Here is a 17451-nt window from a genome sequence, read left to right as displayed (position 1 = left end):
AGATAAACAAGCTCCTACCTTCTGTGTTCCTATAGCACAGAGAACTATATTCAGTATCCTATGATAAACCATAATGGAAAAGAATATTAAAAAAAAAAAAAAGTAGGGAATTCCCTGGCAGCCCAGTTGTTAGGACTCTGCTTTTACTGCCAAGGGCACAGGTTCAATCCCTGGCTGGGGAACTAAGATCCTGCAAGTTGCGCAGCAAGGCCAAAAAAAAAAAAAGGATATATATGTATAGCTGAATCACTTTGCTATACAGCTAATTCATTCATTCATTCATTGCTGTACAGCATATTGAGAAAAAAATTAGGGCCTCTAAATTAAGTGTGCGGCCTGGGCGGGGCCCAGTGGTGGGCGGAGCCTAGAATGGGAAACGGGAGGGGCCGCATGGGCGTTAGGCGGGGTCTGGGAGATCCCGGGCCTCAGGCTGGACGCGCTGGCTGGTTCCAGCTGGAAGCCGTTGTCATGGTGGCCCCGGTGGTGTACTTGGTGGCGGCGGCTCTGCTTGTCGGCCTTATCCTCTTCCTGACTCGCAGCCGGAGCCGGGTGGTAGCAGGTAGGCGATGTCGCCACGCCATGGCCGGTGGTGCCGCGCGTTCTCTGACTCCGGAGCCTCTGTAGGCCGTCGAGCCGCGACTCCTGCGCATGCGCCGGCTTGCCTGGCTGGGCTGACGAGATAGCCGCGCCTTTCGCGGCAGGCAGGCTGCGCGCAGGCGCATACGTGCGCGAAGGGGGCTCAGCGGGGAGCCGCAGAGCAGGATTGCGGCTCGGGGACAGAGTAGCAGGGTACCTACGCCTTTCTCCTGGCCCCCAAAGAAAGCCTTGCCTCATCTCTCCCCTCACCCCTTGGCACTGCAGAAGGGCCAGGCCCTGACGGGCACTCACATCCCTCATCCGGGCAGCCCTTCTCTGCGCCAGTTGGGGGATCCACAGGGGTTTCCCATCCCTCCCAGGCTGGCTCCAGAGCAGCTGACAGGAGGGGGAACCTAAGTTTTCTACCTACCCACGAGCTGAACAGAGCATGAGGTGGCTCCAGGAAGCTCTCCTTCACTCTCAAGGAGAATACCCATGTGGCCATGCACCTTCCTCCTTGTTTTGCACCCCGCCCGGAAGTCCATGTCATCCTCCAGGGCACAGAACAGATACACCTGTCATCCTCCATCCTGCCCCCCTCCCCATGATTTCTTATCAGGATATGGGTTTGTGTATATGTCTCTTCCCCTCCTTGGACCCACAAGCTACTTAAGAGCATCTGTGGGAGCGGGGGCGGGCACAGAGAAGCTGAGGTAAGGCAAATAGCCAACAAATCTTCCTGAGAGGAGAGACCCAGCCCTCGGGTGTGCTCTCTGATTGGGGTGCCAGATGAAACCATGGCAGGTGGTGTTAGTCAACAGATAAATGCAGTCCTGCCGTGGGCATTCAGATGAGGTCTGGAGAGGTCAAGGTGGGCTTCCTAGAGGAGGTAGAGCTTCAGCTCTATCTTGCAGGGTGGTAGTTTCCTGACAGGTCACCTGGAAAAGTGGATCCTTGGGAGGAAAGAGAGAAGCAGCACAGGTGGGAGGGATGGGGTGATCTTGCTGCATAGGACCAAGGTCTGGGTTTAGGTTATGAAGGCCTCCACAGTCAGGCTGAGAAATTGGGACTTTGTGCTGTGGGCAGCGGGAGCCTGGAGGAAGTTGAGCAGAGGAGGGTGAGGCTTCCAGGACGCTGTTCCCCCTGCCATGAGGTGGTTTGGGCTGCCGGACAGAATCATGGTTCTTCTCTTCCCTACAGCTGTCCAAGAGCCTTTGCACAATGAGGAGGAGGCAGTAGTAGCAGGCCGAGTGGCCCAGCCTCAGCCCCTGGAGCCCGAGGAGCAGAGAACTGGGGGCAGGCCCCGGCGCCGCAGGGACCTGGGCAGCCGCCTGCAGGCCCAGCGTCGAGCCCAGCGGGTGGCCTGGGCAGAAGTAGCTGAGAATGAGGGGGAGGTCGTCATCCCAGGTGAGAGGGGCCCAGCCTGGTGGAGAAAGGGCCTGGGTTAGAGGGTGAGAGGACCCTCAAAGCTGGGCAGAAGAGTGGGGTGTGAAGCCATAGTGTGGGAGGGATATCTGGGAGCCATAGGATACAGTTAGGGGAGACTTAGGATCCAGCCTTTGCTTCCGGGGACTAGCAGCTCTGGATCCTGATCCCTATTCCATTGAGCCAACCCCCTCTTCCTTCATTTTGGCTCTCAGTGTCCAAACAGGAGGGCAGGCGTCTTCTTTTATTTATTTATTTATTTTTGTCTGCACTGGGTCTTCATTGCTGCGTGCAGGCTTTCTGTAGTTGCGGCGAGCGGGGGCTACTCTTCGTTGCGGTGCTCGGGCTCATTGTCGTGGCTTCTCTTGTTGCAGAACAAGGGCTCTAGGCACATGGGCTTCAGTAGTGGCGGCACGTGGGCTCAGTAGTTGTGACTCATGGGCTCTAGAGTGCAGGCTCAGTAGTTGTGGCACACGGGTGTAGTTGCTCCGGATGTGTGGGATCTTCCCAGACCAGGGATCTAACCTGTGTTCCCTGCATTGGCAGACGGATTCTTAACCACTGCACCACCAGGGAAGTCCAAGGGCAGGAGTCTTTAGATTGACCTAGAGAGTTCTTCAGTCCACTCCTTTTTTTATTATTATTATTTTTTTGCGGTACGCGGGCCTCTCACTGTTGTGGCCTCTCCTGTTGCGGAGCACAGGCTCCGGACGCGCCATGGCTCACGGGCCCAGCCGCTCCGGGGCATGTGGGATCTTCTCGGACCGGGGCACGAACCCGTGTCCCCTGCATCGGCAGGCGGACTCTCAACCACTGCACCACCAGGGAAGCCCAGTCCACTCCTTCTATTCCAGCACTCTCCTTGTGTGGGTACACTCATTTCCTGAGGGCTTAACCCTTGGGTTAGAGTGCTTTCTTTATGGCTATGCAGATCTTAAGTTATCATCTGTTTTCTTGCCCCATGGTTCCCTCCCTCCTCCCCCACACCTAACACACACACCCCCAGATGAATATCTGCGTGGCAGGGGCCTCTAGAGGGCAGAGCTGGGCTAGTGGTATTTGCAAGTGAGTGGAAGGAGACCCCCCATTAGGAGAGATACAAGGGGTAGGGTGGATCCATCATCATCAGTCCTCCATGGCCAGGACCTGAAGTGTCTTTCTCTGACCATACTCAGCCCAAGAGGAAGAAGACATCGAGAAGCCAGTGGAAACTCACCTGTTAGGGAAAATTGGAGCTAAGAAACTGCGGAAGCTGGAGGAGAAACAAGCACGAAAAGCCCAGCGTGAGGCAAGCAGGAGGGATGGGGTGCAGCTCTGAGAAGTGGGAAAGAGTCTTCTAAATGGCAGACCCTCCCCTCGAGGCTCTTTGCATGCTGGGCTGGTATTTGATGCTTGCCTGTTTCTGTCTCCTGCAATGTTGGTCTGTGGCCAGGCCTTGCCTGGCCTGGCCTGTTTGGGAGGTGGGCAAACTCTAGCTGGGGGTGGAGATGTGCCCCCCATGAAGGCCTTTCTCCAGGCAGAGGAGGCTGAGCGTGAGGAGAGGAAACGCCTTGAATCGCAGCGTGAGGCAGAGTGGAAAAAGGAGGAGGAGCGGCTTCGCTTGGAGGAGGAACAGAAGGTGAGCCAGGCCCCTGATGCTGACTTCTGACAGCTGTCCAGGCAGCCTTGATACCCATGCCGCTTCCCAACACCTCCAGCCTAGAAGAGGGGCCTTGAGCCAGGTGCAGGCCCTGGTTTATTTGGTCCCTGAGCTCTAGGCACAGCCTCTGTAAAGCTGCTGCTGAAAAGTGAGCCTGAGACTGAAATTTGTGCATGTGATTTATTGGACACACCTGAAGCATTTGAAGAACATTGAGGCAGAGTGGCTAAAGCAGGGTAAGGAAGAAGGAAAGGGGTCAGAGAGGTAAGGTGGCAGAGGGGGGGTTCTGGATCCTAAGGGTCTTGAGGCTGTTAAAGGGCATTGTAAGAGATGGCGGATTGTATCTGTACCAGGTTCTGTTTGGGGCCTGGCATAGAGAAGATGCTCAGGGAATGGAGGCCACTGCAGTAAGGGTGGTGAATCAACCTTTGTTTGCCAGGTGCTTCCTTCCTTCTGAGAATCAGGTGCTGAAGAAAGACAACATCACAAAGATGTGGGGTATATAGGGTGAGAGCCAGGGCTGCCCAGCTGGGAAGACCCCATAGCGTGGTGCCTTTGGCCTCTACTGGCCCTATTGTCCAGGGACACTGGATGGCAGGAAGCCTGGCTATGGGTGCTATAGTGGATGGGCTGGAACACAGCAGAGGGGAGGCATTAGTTGAGAGAGTTTTTTACCTTTCTGAATATTGAACTTAATAATGCACCTTAAATATTCTGACACTCTTCTCCCCTGCACCCCAGATTCCCTTATTATTAACATCATGCCTTACTGTGGTATATTTCTCACAACTAATATTAATACATTATTATTAAGTGAATTTGACACATTATTGGGATTTCATTAGCTTTTCCCAAATATCCTTTTTCTTTCCCAGGGTTCCATCCAGGATACCACATTACACTTAGTTGTCATATCTCCTTAGGTTCCTCTGGCTTGTGACAGCTTCTCAGACTTTCTTTGCTTTTGATGATCTTGACAGTCTTGTGACCTGTTGGGCAAGTACTTTGTAAAATGTCTCTCTATTTGCGTTTGGCTTATGTTATTGTCACGGTTAGACTGGGGGTTATAGATTTCTGGGAGGAAGACCGGAGGTGAAGTGTCATCCTCACCACAACATAGCAAGGGTACATGTTATCAACTTGACTTATCACTAGTATGTTAACCTTGATCACCTGGCTAAGGTTATATTTGCCAGATTTCTCCATTTCCCATGCTTCTTTGGAAACAAGTCACTGCACAGCCCACACTTAAGGGGTAGGGAGCTATGCTCCACCTTCTTAAGAGGAGAGTATTTACATAAAGTATTTGGAATTCTTTTGTACAGATTTATCTTTTTTTCTTTATTTATTCAATTGTTTTATTTTTTTAAAGCAATTTAAAAATTTTTTTTCCTTTTTTAATTAATTTATTTTTTGGCTGCATTGGGTGTTCATTGCAGTGCACAGGCTTCTCATTGCGGTGGCTTCTCTTGTTGTGGAGCACAGGCCCTAGAGCGCACAGGCTTCAGTAGTTGCGGCACATGGGCTCAGTAGTTGTGGCTTGTGGGCTGTAGAACACAGGCTCGGTAGTTGTGGCGTGTGGGCTTAGTTGCTCCACAGCATGTGGCATCTTCCTGGACCAGGGCTCGAACCCATGTCCCCTGCATTGGCAGGCGGATTCTTAACCACTATGCCACCAGGGACGTCCCCAATTGTTTATTTGTATCCACATGGACTTATGGATATTTATTTGAACTTTGAATTATAATCCAAATGCTATCAGGTTTTTTTTCCCCACCACGCCACGTGGCTTGTGGGATCTTAGTGCCCCAACCAGGGATTGAACCTGGGCCCTCAGCAGTGAAAGTGCGAAGTCCTAACCACTGGGCCACCAGGGAAGTCCCATCCAGTGCTATCTTATTTACTTTTTTGCTTAGATTGTTCCAGCTTTGGCCACTGGGAGCTCTTTTAGTTGGCTCCTGTGTACCTTTGACATACCCTTATTGTTTAGTTTTTTTAAAGTAGTTTCTTACTCTTGACACTGCAAAATGCTCCAGGCTCATCTTGTATATTCCGTGTCCCAGCTTTAGCTTCATGTTTAAAATAGATCATTCTGAGAATTCTGGAAAATGGGTTGATTTGGGGCGAGACTGTTGCAGTAGGTTGTGCTGGTGATAGAATGACATGGGTGGATCAAGTTTTCCAGAAGTTAAAGAAAGAAGTGGTAGATGGGGCCTCATTTCTGACCAGGGCATCTGGCCAGATGGTTGTGTGATTCACTGAGCCAGGGGCCCAGGAGGAGTACCAGATGTGTGGGGAGTAGATCACAGGGTCTTTCTGGGACATAATCAATTTGAGGTGCCTGTGAGACAGCCCAGTGGGTGTGCCACTTGGGCAGTCGTGCGTTTGCAAGGAGAGATTTGGGTGGGGATACAACTGTGGCAGCCACTGGCAAGGACATATTGTTGATGCTGTGGGCATGGTGAGGTGGCCCAGAGAGTGAAGGAGAAAGAAGGGACAGGGCTGAGTGATGGAGGAGGCGGGAAGAATGGCCCAAGGAACAGGAGGAAATCCAGGAGAGGGTAGGGTCTGGATGCCAAAGGAGGGAAGAAAGGATGGTTGGCTCTGCCCCAGACCACTGAGAAGACAGGGGTATGAGGCCTGATGGTTGTCCTTTGGCTTTTGTGGTTGGAGGACATGGGTGAGACCATAGCAGGACTTGTTTTGGTAGAGCTGAGTATGCAGAAGCCAGATTGGAGTGGGCTGGAGGGATGGCTGATTGGTGGGAAAGGGAAACTGGGTGTTTGTTCATGAAGTTTGGACGTGACAGGACAGGAAGTGGGAGGGGAGGTGACTGGAGGATATTATGGGGGAGTTCATGGCAGGATTTTCAGGGAAAGGGGAGCTGAGCAGCATTCATCTGGGAGGTGATGGAACTGATTGAGAAGAGGGATCCTGCTGTTCAGCTTAGGGGCCAGAGGGATCAAGGTCTTAAAGGAGCTCTGTCCCTGAGAAAGGGCTGGTCTGCATGCTCTGCTGCCCTGTGGGGGCAGCAGAGACCAGAACAGGATAGGGTGGGCACTCACCCCAAAATATCTGACTCTTGCCTCTTCTGTGTCCACAGGAGGAGGAGGAGAGGAAAGCCCGGGAGGAGCAGGCCCAGCGGGAGCATGAAGAGTATCTGAAACTGAAGGAGGCCTTCGTGGTGGAGGAAGAGGGTGTGGGCGAGACCATGACTGAGGAGCAGGTGGGCCCACCGCCCCTAGGAAACCCCTCCCTGTGCCCAAAAAGATGAGCCACCCCGTCCCAGACACCCCGCTGCTCCCCTCCTGCCTCCCCAGTCAGACAGTGAGAGGCGGGTGGGCATCAGGATCAGCAGGCTCTAGCGGCTGAGACCTTGTCTTTGGGAGAAGTGGCACCTCGATCCCCACACCACAGGAGGCTCTACTGCTTACGCAGGTGGTTGGACAGGCACACAGGCACGGCAGGCAGGTGGCACTCAGATGGGCAGGTGTGTAGGCATAGACCCTGTGGCCCCTGCCAGGGGGGATACTCACCTTGATTTCTCTGCTCCTCTAGTCCCACAGCTTCCTGGCCGAGTTCATCAACTACATTAAGGTAAGAAGCCACAGAGCAGAACCTGGGTGTCAGCTGCCTGCTTCTTGTGTGCATGTTGGATGCATCTTCAGGGCCTGGAGGGAGTAGGCCTGAGTGGGGGCTGCAGGCGTTTCACTCAAGCTCATGCAGGAGTGGGCAGGTGGAAAAAGAGAGGCTGAGCTTCTGGGCTCCTGGCCAGGAGAGTCCCTTCTCCTCTGACCCCAAAGGTGGAGAAGGACCTGGTCTGTGTGGGAGGTGCGAGTCTATGATCGCTTCCTCACGCTTAGGGTTTGACAGTTTCCCTGCTCTTTAGACCCCATGCTCAGTGAATCACTGTGTTTTCAAGTTTCTTCATGCGTGTTTTCTGCCAGTTCTGTCATACTGAGGCTCTACTGAGGTGAAACAAGCATCCCCTGCCATGTGTTCCCAACCAGTAACTTGGGTCTTCCAGGGGATATAGGATGATGTTTCCTTTGGAACCTGGGACAGGGCAGCAGGTGTGCCCCCTTCTGTCTACAGCTGTAGCGCAGGCCTCCCGGATACTGCTCCGGGTTGCGTTGCATAAGCACGTCCTGCTCTGCTTTGCTGCTAAGCAACTTCTCCTCTCCCACAAAGGATGCGATGAGGGGAGAGGTTTTCAAGTGCAGCTCAGGGGTGCAGAGGCGGCTGAGGGAAGGAATGCAGAGGGAGCGGAGGTGGTGGTGGGAGTGGTAACCAGGGGCGCCAAGGAGCCGGGGGCTTGCTAACCCTCCCCCACCTCTCCCAGAAGAGAGCAGGGTTTAGACACCTCCCAGCTGGCGAGGGGCTAGGCTCACAGCTGGGGGCCAGGGCTCCCGAGAGGGAGAAGACTCCCTCAGACTGCCGCCATTCCCCTCTGATGGAGGCCATTCTCCACCCTGGCACACTTGATTGAGGGCTGCAACCCTGGGAAGGGTATCTCGCACTTTCCTGCTGCTGTTTGGAGCTGACTGTCCCCACCTACCCAGTGGGTAGCAATGTAGTCCTGAGTCTCTCCTCCAGGAAGCCCTCCTTCATCAGCTTCAGGTCCCCCTCTCCAAGGCAGAGGCCTGAGAAAAGGTACCCAGGGCAGTGCCAGCCCTCGCTCTCAGCACCTCTCTGGAGGGGCCATTTTCTGGGGGTTCTCCAAACTGTTTTGGAGTTTAGAAGTCTCTCCAGCCTGTGCTAGCTGATTCTCCCAGAGCTGCTGTCTGCAGGGAGAAGGAGAACTTCCAAAATTCAGCCTGCCCACCTTCCTCTTGGCTCCAAGGGGATGGGCTCTTTCGTCTTAGGGTTTCAGAACTGGAGGGACATTTCTGTGAGCAGCAGTTATGTGCACAGGCATAGCTTGCTCTTGTTACTCCACTCTTCTTTCTGATTGAGGCTGGGTTGGTTGGTTTGTTTTTCCAAACATACTTTTGGCCCCAGCAGCCCCTCAGGCCAGGTTTTCAGGGACCACCTGGGGGACTCCATATTCTCACTCTGAGCTGTCGCTCGGAGCCCAGCACCCACTCCCTGCTTTGTAGGTAGAGGCCGGCTGGCCAGGTCACCTTGTGCTTGCCCACACTCTGGCGCAACTGCCACTCACTTGCCTCCCTGCTTACATATTCGGTTTGGCATTTCAAACAGTCACATGCCATCTGCAGCTGGGGCGGTATCACCGTGTCACTCCTACCCCAGCTCATTTGCTATGGAAGATTCACAGAAACGCAAAAGACCGCCTTCTCTCAAGTCATATGCTGTCTGTTTGTGGGGGAGGAGGGGGCAGGTGCATGCGTAGGGGCAGGTGCATGCGTAGGATCCAGCAGTGGACCCTCAGCTGCATCCCTGGGAACTAACCTTTCTCCTGAGGATGTGAGGGAGGCACGTGGCACATGGCTGTGTGTGGAAAGCACTGAGCAGTGTTATCAACAGTTATGTTAAGGGGGGGCTCATACGGTGTGAAGAGGATGGGTAAAAAGAAGTATGGGCGTGTCAGGGTTGTGGTACTCTCCAGGCCAGGGAGCATTGAGCAAAGGCGAGGCAAGAATGAGCTTCTACCGAGGCCCTGGCTTATTGGGGCCTTTTATCTGCTCTGTTCTTCTCCACGTTCTTACATTCCTCCTGGCGGGGCTGTGAGCTATGTCTTTTTCAACATTGCTTCCCCAGCACCTTCTCAGTACCTTGTCCTGGCAGGTTCTCAGCAAATACAAGTTCTAGAAAAAGTTTTTTTAAATAGCTTTTGGTGACTGTCACCCCCCCCCCTTCATCTCTATGGTGCTTCCCCTTCCAACCTGCCCAAGATGTTAGAAAGATACGTCTGATTGCAGAGGAGAAGGTGGCAGCTGTGCTTGGTTCTCCACTTGTGAGTCTTTCTCAGGGTTGTCTTCAGTCCAGGAGCCTGTGGGGCAGGTGGTAGTTTGGGGCAGATCTCTGCCCACAAGCAAGGGAATGAGAGAGGTTATGAATGTGTGTGTCTCTCCATATGGGTAGTTGGGAGAGTGCGTGAGTAGTGTGTGAAGGGAGCAAGGCTCTCCCATAGGAATCTGCACAGTGCTTATCCAGCCACCCAGAGCAGATCGGATCAGAATGCCAACTTCAGAGGGTTCCAGTGCTGAGAAGGATTTGCCCAAGCTTAGCCTCACTCCCTTTCCTCCTTTTGTTTGTAGCAGTCCAAGGTCGTGCTCTTGGAAGACCTGGCTTCCCAGGTGGGCCTGCGGACTCAGGTAAGCCCTACAAGGTGGCCTGTTACATGGAGTATGGCCATGGGGTCTGTGTGGCTGTAAGAGAGGGCCTGCCCTAAAGATGGAAAGTCTTGATGCCCCTTCCACCCTGCCCGCAACCAAGAATGAGTAGCGTGTAGGAATCTCTTGGCACCCTGGGAATCCTGCCTTTCTAACTAGTTGGAAAACAGGCAGGGAGAAAAAAGAAAAATGTCTAAACCCCATCACTCTTAACAGCCCAAATCCAGTTACCTTGACAGCTGTCTTACAACAGTCTATACCAGCCTTCTCGGCCAAATGTCACCAACGGTTCTCCCCTGGTTGGAAGAGAGACTCTCTCAGGGGTCCTGCAGGGTCCCAGGACCAGAGCCCTTTCTCTCTGGGTCCCTCCAAAGGAGAAACATGGAGTCACATTGCAGGGTGGCCATGAGAAGGAGAGGAGGAGATTTGGCTGTGGTGGGAGGGAGGTTGCGAGTGCCTTTTCTGGGGATGGCAGCACCCATCTCTGCTCTGAGAACTGTTCTCCTCATAGGACACCATAAACCGCATCCAGGATCTGCTGACTGAGGGAACTCTTACAGGTGAGAGGATAAGAATCAGTCATTACGGGCCCTGGCCTTGGGGAGTATCTAGCCATGTGGGGCTGCAGGGACTTATTGCAGAGGTAGGATGACCACCCCGGGTTGGGGGAGCAGTGTACTGAGGAGGGGGATGCAGTTACAAGGAGGACATGCTAAGGCCTGGGGATGGCTTTGAGTGACGAGGACAGGCAAGGAAGCCTGATTTGACTCACCTAGTCAAGATTGGATACAGCCAGGAAAGGCCAAGTAGACAGGCAGGAGGGGTGGGTGGGTGGGCATCCTCAGGTCAGGTGGGGAGGGCTCAGCCCCACAACCTGCATGTCCCCACAGGTGTGATTGACGACCGGGGCAAGTTCATCTACATAACCCCGGAGGAACTGGCTGCCATGGCTAACTTCATCCGACAGCGGGGCCGGGTATCCATCACCGAGCTTGCCCAGGCCAGCAACTCCCTCATCGCCTGGGGCCGGGAGCCCCCTGCCCAGGTCCCAGCCTGACCTAGCCCTTCCCTCTTGGACTCAGAGCTGGCATGGTCTAGCTGGCTATACATCTTTATCCCTCCCTTCCATCCTGGGGCAGTGATGGAGTGTGGCCAGGCAGTTATAGATTAAAGGTCTATGAGCACTGGTGAGCTTGGTGTGGCTTGGTGTGGCAGAAGGGGTGCTAGGTGAGCAGGTGAAAATCTCAGCCTCAGAATATATCTTGGGAGTGGGGGTGGGGTCCTTTGGAGGCAGATACAAGTTCTGTTCTTATCAAGCATGCATTCCTCCATTCATTCAATAAAAAGCGTTTACCCTGTTCCTTTGTGTCCTGCAAGCCCAGCCCCCAAGGCCTGGATGAGGTCTTACTCCTCCTCCCCTACTTTACCAGAGCCAAAGTGGGAATCCTCTTGGGCCACATCTCCCTGAACTGAGGAAGGAGTTCTCACCATGAGAGGCCTTAGGAAGAAGAGTTAATGAGAAGTGCCAAGGATAGAGTCCTAGGGTACATCAGCCTTAGGAGGGACGGAAGGGAGGTCAGGGAGGAGAGAGGCTGGGCCAGCTGCTTGTGGGACAGGGAGAAGAAAGGGGAAGACCCGTGTGAGCTGGATAGATGTGCAGTGGAGGGACATTGCTTCATATAGTACCTCACGTGAATTCAGCTCTACATCCTTGACAAAAAGTTTGAATGGTGTGGGTGATTCCACCCACTGGTGGATATAAGGACCATATGCTCAAGAGTGGGTTGAGATGGGAGATGTGTGTCTCCTGTAGGGTCAGCACTCTGGTTCCTGTGAGCTGTTCATGGCATGAACTTCCTGCTGTGCTGAGGGTGAGGCATCTGTTTAAATGTGTATTTTTTATGCAAGATGGCCCCTAAACACAACCACCTACTTCCTCTAGTGCCTGGTGGAGAAGGGCAGCTTTCTGTTCTGGTCTAGGAGGAAACGGTCTGTGTAGATGGTGATGGGGAGACAGGACATCAGGCTCCGATAACAGAGCCTTCCTGAGGGATTGTCAAGGGTGATTTTGACTCATTTGATGCCATAAGCATAGACTGTAGAACCTAAATTCCAAATAAGGCATAACTCTGCTACTTCTATCAGCGATAGACACTTGAAGTCACCTGGAGCTGGGAAGGGCCACATGCATTGTTTGGAAGGCCATTTGGGAGCCCACAGTCTAGTAAGAAGGAAGAAATAGACATAGATAACCACAGTAAGAGATAGATAAAATTCCAAAGAGAAAAGAAGAGCTTACAGTTAGAGCAGTGGTTCTCAGCCCTGGTTGCTCGTTAGAATCACGTGGGGAGTTTACCGCAGTCTCGCGCCAGGCTGCACCCTGGACCAGTTCAATCAGAATCTCTGGGGTTGGGGTCCAGGGAACATAAGTAAGACATTACAATGTGTAGCCGAGGTTGAGAACCAGTGAAGGAAGTGAGGGTGGGGTGGAAAGGCAGGCTGTAAAGTTGCAAGTAATTAAAATCCCCAGTGGAAGGAGCTTCTCTGGAAGAGCAAGACAGTAGCTCCAGGTCTCTTCCATCCTTTCCCTCAACCATCCTCAGCCACTGCCATCCACGTAGCAAGATGACTATGGCAGCCCAAGCCGCCACATTCTACCTTCAGGACACTGCCCACAGGCCTGGAGTAAGAAAAGGGCACAACCCTTCCTCATATCCCAGAAGGCTTCTAAGACTCTGGGATATGAGGACTTCCTGGCAGTCCAGGACTTAGAAGGCTTCTAAGTCCCAGGGGCTTAATGTAGAGGGGGAAAACCTATAACCCTTTGTGCATTATTTAGTAATCAATCTGCTAGTCTAATAAAAGTATCAAATGAATAGTTCTTCAGATAGTAAGCGATTAACATTTTTCTAAATATGTACAAACTGTTTTAACAACTAATAAATGAAAACTTTCAGGTTTAACCACTTAGACAAATTTTCAAGTGTTTAAGCATTAATTATTACTTAAATATTTCTAAGCATTTAAACTCCCCAAATTAGTACAGTTGACCCTTGAACAACACAGTGGGTTGGGAGCGCTGGCCCTCTGCACAGGCAAATATCTGCATATAAGTTATGGCTGGCTCTCTATACGGAAGTTCCTCCCTACCTGTGATTCTGCACCTGCGGATTCAACCAACCACAGATTGTGCTGTACTGTAGTATTTACTGCTGAAAAAAATCTGCATGTAAGTGGATCCAAGCAGTTCAAACCCATGTTGCTCAAGGGTCAGCTGTATATGAAATTATTTTAAATACTTTTATACCTTAAAAAGTTGACCAGACACACATGGTATCATAGCGATTACATTCCTGATCTGTACATGTAATGCTAAAACTGATTATAAACATTTAAATACCATGGATTTCCATTTGCTTATTCACTAACTCCATTTTTATTTTTATTTTTTCCTGAGGGTACAGTTTTTACTTATCCTGGAGCACCAGGGTGGTTATTTCAGGTGGCTGAGAATATAGACTGAAGGATGGTGATTCAGAACCAGGGACCTATCTGAGTCCTCAACCTGTTGTGTGGCTCCTCTTTCACAGATTTCCCCCTTCCATCAGGAACTCTAGACTGATGCTTCAACCAATCAGATAAGTTTTGATTTTTGTAACCCCTAAATTACACAGTGCTTGTTGTGCTAGTTCTAGGTGCCTTATCCTCACAGCCCAGCCCAACAGGTCTATTTTGAAAGCACTTTGCTCCCAATAGAGTCCAGTGTGGTTCAGTTAGGTTCTATCACTACTTTTTTTTTTTTTTTGGCCGCACCGCACAGCATGCAGGATCTTAGTTCCCCGACCACGGATTGAACCTGTGTACCCCTGCAGTGGAAGCACAGATTCTTAACCGCTGGACTGCCAGGAAGTCCTACAACTTTTCTTTTTAAGGCACCTTCAAGGTATATTGACAAGCAGAGGTTGGAGAGCCATATAATAAACTTGTCTTATCAAAATGGTTGTTTACAAAATTGGTCAAGAGTTGGAAAATTATTAAATACTAAGTATGAGGCAGGATGCTAAGCACCCCAGGGAATCACAGTAAACAAAACATGTCCCCATCCACAATTGGGGGCAGGGCAATGCTATTAATGTAGCAGGGATACCACCCATCATTCAGCCAACAGGTGCACGGCCTGTAATTACAAGGTGAGGCCTTTTGGGCTGAGGAGAAGCCAGGTGTGCAGAATGTGAAGGTTTGTGCTTCACTGAGGGGCATGGAGTGTTGGGTGGAGGAAAGGAAAAGGTGGGGGCAAAGGTGAGACAGGGTGGAAAGGGAGCTTGGGACCCAGCTGGGAAGGGTGGTAAATACTGAGCCCAGAGATTTGGGCTGTATTTAGTGAAGTGACGGGGGGATGTTTAATTAGTGTTTTAAATCACTAACTCATTTCTTAAGCCTTCTTCGCAATCTTCATATCCCACAAATCTTTATTACTCTATCACCTCCTCCCTCCATGCCCCCGTTGTACTGTTGGAGGGCACTGCAGCAAGCCTTCACAAGTGCATGCCCCAGACACCTCCAGTCCTAAGCCCTGGCCCCAAGATTGGAGACAACTATTCTACCAATGCTGTGTTTTTCAAAATTTTTTGACAGTACCTCTTACTAAGAAATCCGTTTTACATCATGTGTGTGTGCATATATAGAGATAATGAACAGGCTAAAGTTTCACAGTAATCCTTTGCTTATCATGGTTTGATGCATGTTGATATTTGTTTCTCTATTCTTTTTTTTTTGGCTGCCCCGAGCAGCCTGCGGGGTCTCAGTTCCCCAACCAGGGACCGAACCCGGGCCATGGCAGTGAAAGCGCAGAATCCCAACCACTAGACCACCAGGGAACTCCCTGTTTCTCTAACCCACTCACAGATCTCGACCTACAGTTTGAAAAACAGGGTTCTAAGGAGCCTGTTCCTTTTGTATTGACAGGGCAGTATGAGTGAAGAGTTGTGTATCATACATAACTTTTAGTAGTCACAGAATTGTACCAAAAGCAATGTAGACTATAGTGGGGACATTGAAAAGAATTTTTTTGCTTGGTTTATTCTGATACCATATATAATTTTTGACTGGTTAATGCAGTATTTGATTACTCGTTACAGGTAAGTGTGTAAAGGAACCTCATAAGAGAACCTACCAAATACTGATACTGTAACACTAAACTTGTTTAAATATATCCCTTTATATAACCTGCTAGATTTACTCTGACCAATTTTAGTCACTTTAACTTTCTTATATGATTTTACAATTTGACTTAAATTTCTAACATGATACAAAAAACGCATCCATAATAATAATAATTACACCAAAACTAAAACCAGTAATGTTATGACTGTATCGTAACTGAGTAAGTGAGGTAAATACTTCTGTTGTTTTATTTTCCTTTATTCCTCATCAATGAGGTAAGTCAAGTCACTTTTTTGTTGGGCTAAACCTCATAGTAGCTGTGTAGACACACGCTTGATGTCTAGTTTGACAGTTGTCTTGATGCCTTTTTAGTTTGTGTGTATTGGACACATGGGAAATGTGGGCCCCCAAGGCAAGTTATAAAAGTTTCATTTAACCACCAGTGTACCTATCTGTAATGATAATGTACAGAGTTTACAGAGAAGACTTTCTGCTGGACAAATTTACCCCAGATTTTACAAAAATTAAATCTGGTAACATTTTTGGAGTTTGCAAGTTTCCATAAGATTGATTAGAGGTTTGGGCATGACCATAATTTCCATGATGCAATAATAATTTAAAATATTATTTTGCTTGGGGCTTTGAGAAGGACCAACATGCTTCACAAATAGAGGTGAGTGCATAAAACTCACCTGAGATGGCAGGTGGGGTGGTGACTTGTATTCCTTTTTACCTTGTTTCTAAATATCTTGCAGTGAGGTTTATATAATATAGGTACAGATAAGTCTGTTTGTTAGTATTATATAAACAAAGCATCAATTATGTAAAAACAGAAAAGAAAAATGTTACAGAAAAGAAAAATTCCCGGGGAACATAAAGCCATCTCTGTCTTAGGTAAAATGTGCCATTAGTAAAGAATAGTGGTAAAAAAGAGAATATAGTCTAATAATGTTTTTGTATTTTTCCTTTAAATTTTTTTTTCATGGGCCGTGTGTGTGTGTGTGTGTGTGTGTGTGTGTGTGTGTGAACATCAGCAGTTTGTAAAACACCCCAGCATGCTTGGGTCATCAAATTTCACTTATAGTTTTATATTGGTCTAGATAACCCCCAAGACTTTTACTGGTCATTCCTAAGAATTTTTGTCCCAATTAGGGAGGTTTTTATTTCCTTTATTTATAAAGCAAGCTGGAAGAAGCTTTAGTACAAACATCCAAACTTTAGCATGGATTTAAGTGCCTGCTCCTCAATTTGGCATCTGGAGATACTGCCCAGTCATCCCAGAGACGAAGCCCCTAATTCCCTTCTGGATAACTTGGTGGGTAGGACACCCAAAGGATCACAACAGCCTGCTAATTTGATAGGTTTTCATTGCATCTCTTCAATATCAGCTGAAGATGTTTACAACTGCTTATTAGCCATTTGTATTCTGTGAATGATATATTTCTATCTTTTACCCATTTATCTATAGACCCAGGGTTTTTGTGGTTTCATTCATCATTCAGCAAATGAATGTTGAGTGTCTGTTATGTGCTTGCATTAGTTTTCTAGTGATGCTGTAACAAATTACCACAAACTTAGTGTTGTAAAACAACACAAATTTATTATCTTGTAGTTATGTAGAAGTCCAACACAGGTCTTACTGGGATAAAATCAAGGTGGGCTATGTTTCTTTCTGGAGGCTCTTCTCCATCTTCAAGAGACCACCCATATTCCCATGGCCCCCATCCTCCATCTGCAAAGCAAGCTACGTTGTATCTCTCTAACCATACTTCCATAGTCACATCTCCCTCCCCGCCCCCCGCATCCACCACCGACTTCCTCTTCCATTTTTTAAAAAAAATATTTATTTATTTGGATGTGCTGTGTCTTAGTTATGGCATGCAGGATCTTCACTGCCGTGTGCAGGATCCTTAGTTGGGGCATGTGGGATCTAGTTCCCTGACCAGGGTTCGAACCCAGGTTCCCTGCATTGAGAGTGTTGAGTCTTAGCCACTGGACCACCAGGAAAATCCCCCTCTTCCATTTTTAAGTACCCTTGTGATTACATGGAGCCCACTTGGATAATCTCCCAATTTTAATGTTATTAGAAAACTTAGTTCTATCTACATCTTAATTCTCCTTTGCCATGTAACCTAACATAGTCACGGGTCCTGGGAATTAGGACTTGGACATCTTTGGAAGGCCATTGTTCTGCTTACCAGAGTATTAAGATGGAAATATGGAATTTTAAAAAAGGATCCTGTCTACATAGGTGCTACAAGCTAGTGGGGAAGACAGGTGATTAATCAATCACACAATTTTCTTCTTTTGTCTCATTTGTCAGATTTTGGCATTAAGATTATTCTACCTTTA

The 17451-nt window shown here is 49.5% G+C and overlaps 1 protein-coding gene across 1 annotated transcript; it reads left to right on the top strand.

The window, feature by feature from the left end:
* The first annotated feature begins 394 nt into the window (after positions 1-394).
* DDRGK1 (DDRGK domain containing 1) lies at positions 395-16242 on the top strand. The gene is made up of 9 exons (XM_079945290.1): positions 395-559; positions 1777-1983; positions 3177-3289; positions 3518-3619; positions 6744-6866; positions 7199-7237; positions 9862-9918; positions 10448-10496; positions 10827-16242. Exons 1-9 carry the CDS (start codon positions 469-471, stop codon positions 10991-10993), a joined length of 948 nt encoding a protein of 315 aa, XP_079801416.1. The 5' UTR covers positions 395-468; the 3' UTR covers positions 10994-16242.
* The last annotated feature ends 1209 nt before the right edge of the window (positions 16243-17451 follow it).

Source organism: Stenella coeruleoalba (assembly GCF_951394435.1).
Source record: "Stenella coeruleoalba genome assembly, chromosome: 15".
Lineage (NCBI taxonomy): Eukaryota > Metazoa > Chordata > Mammalia > Artiodactyla > Delphinidae > Stenella > Stenella coeruleoalba.
Note: the sequence above shows the minus strand (reverse complement) of the source record. Positions and strands in the feature narration are given on the sequence as shown.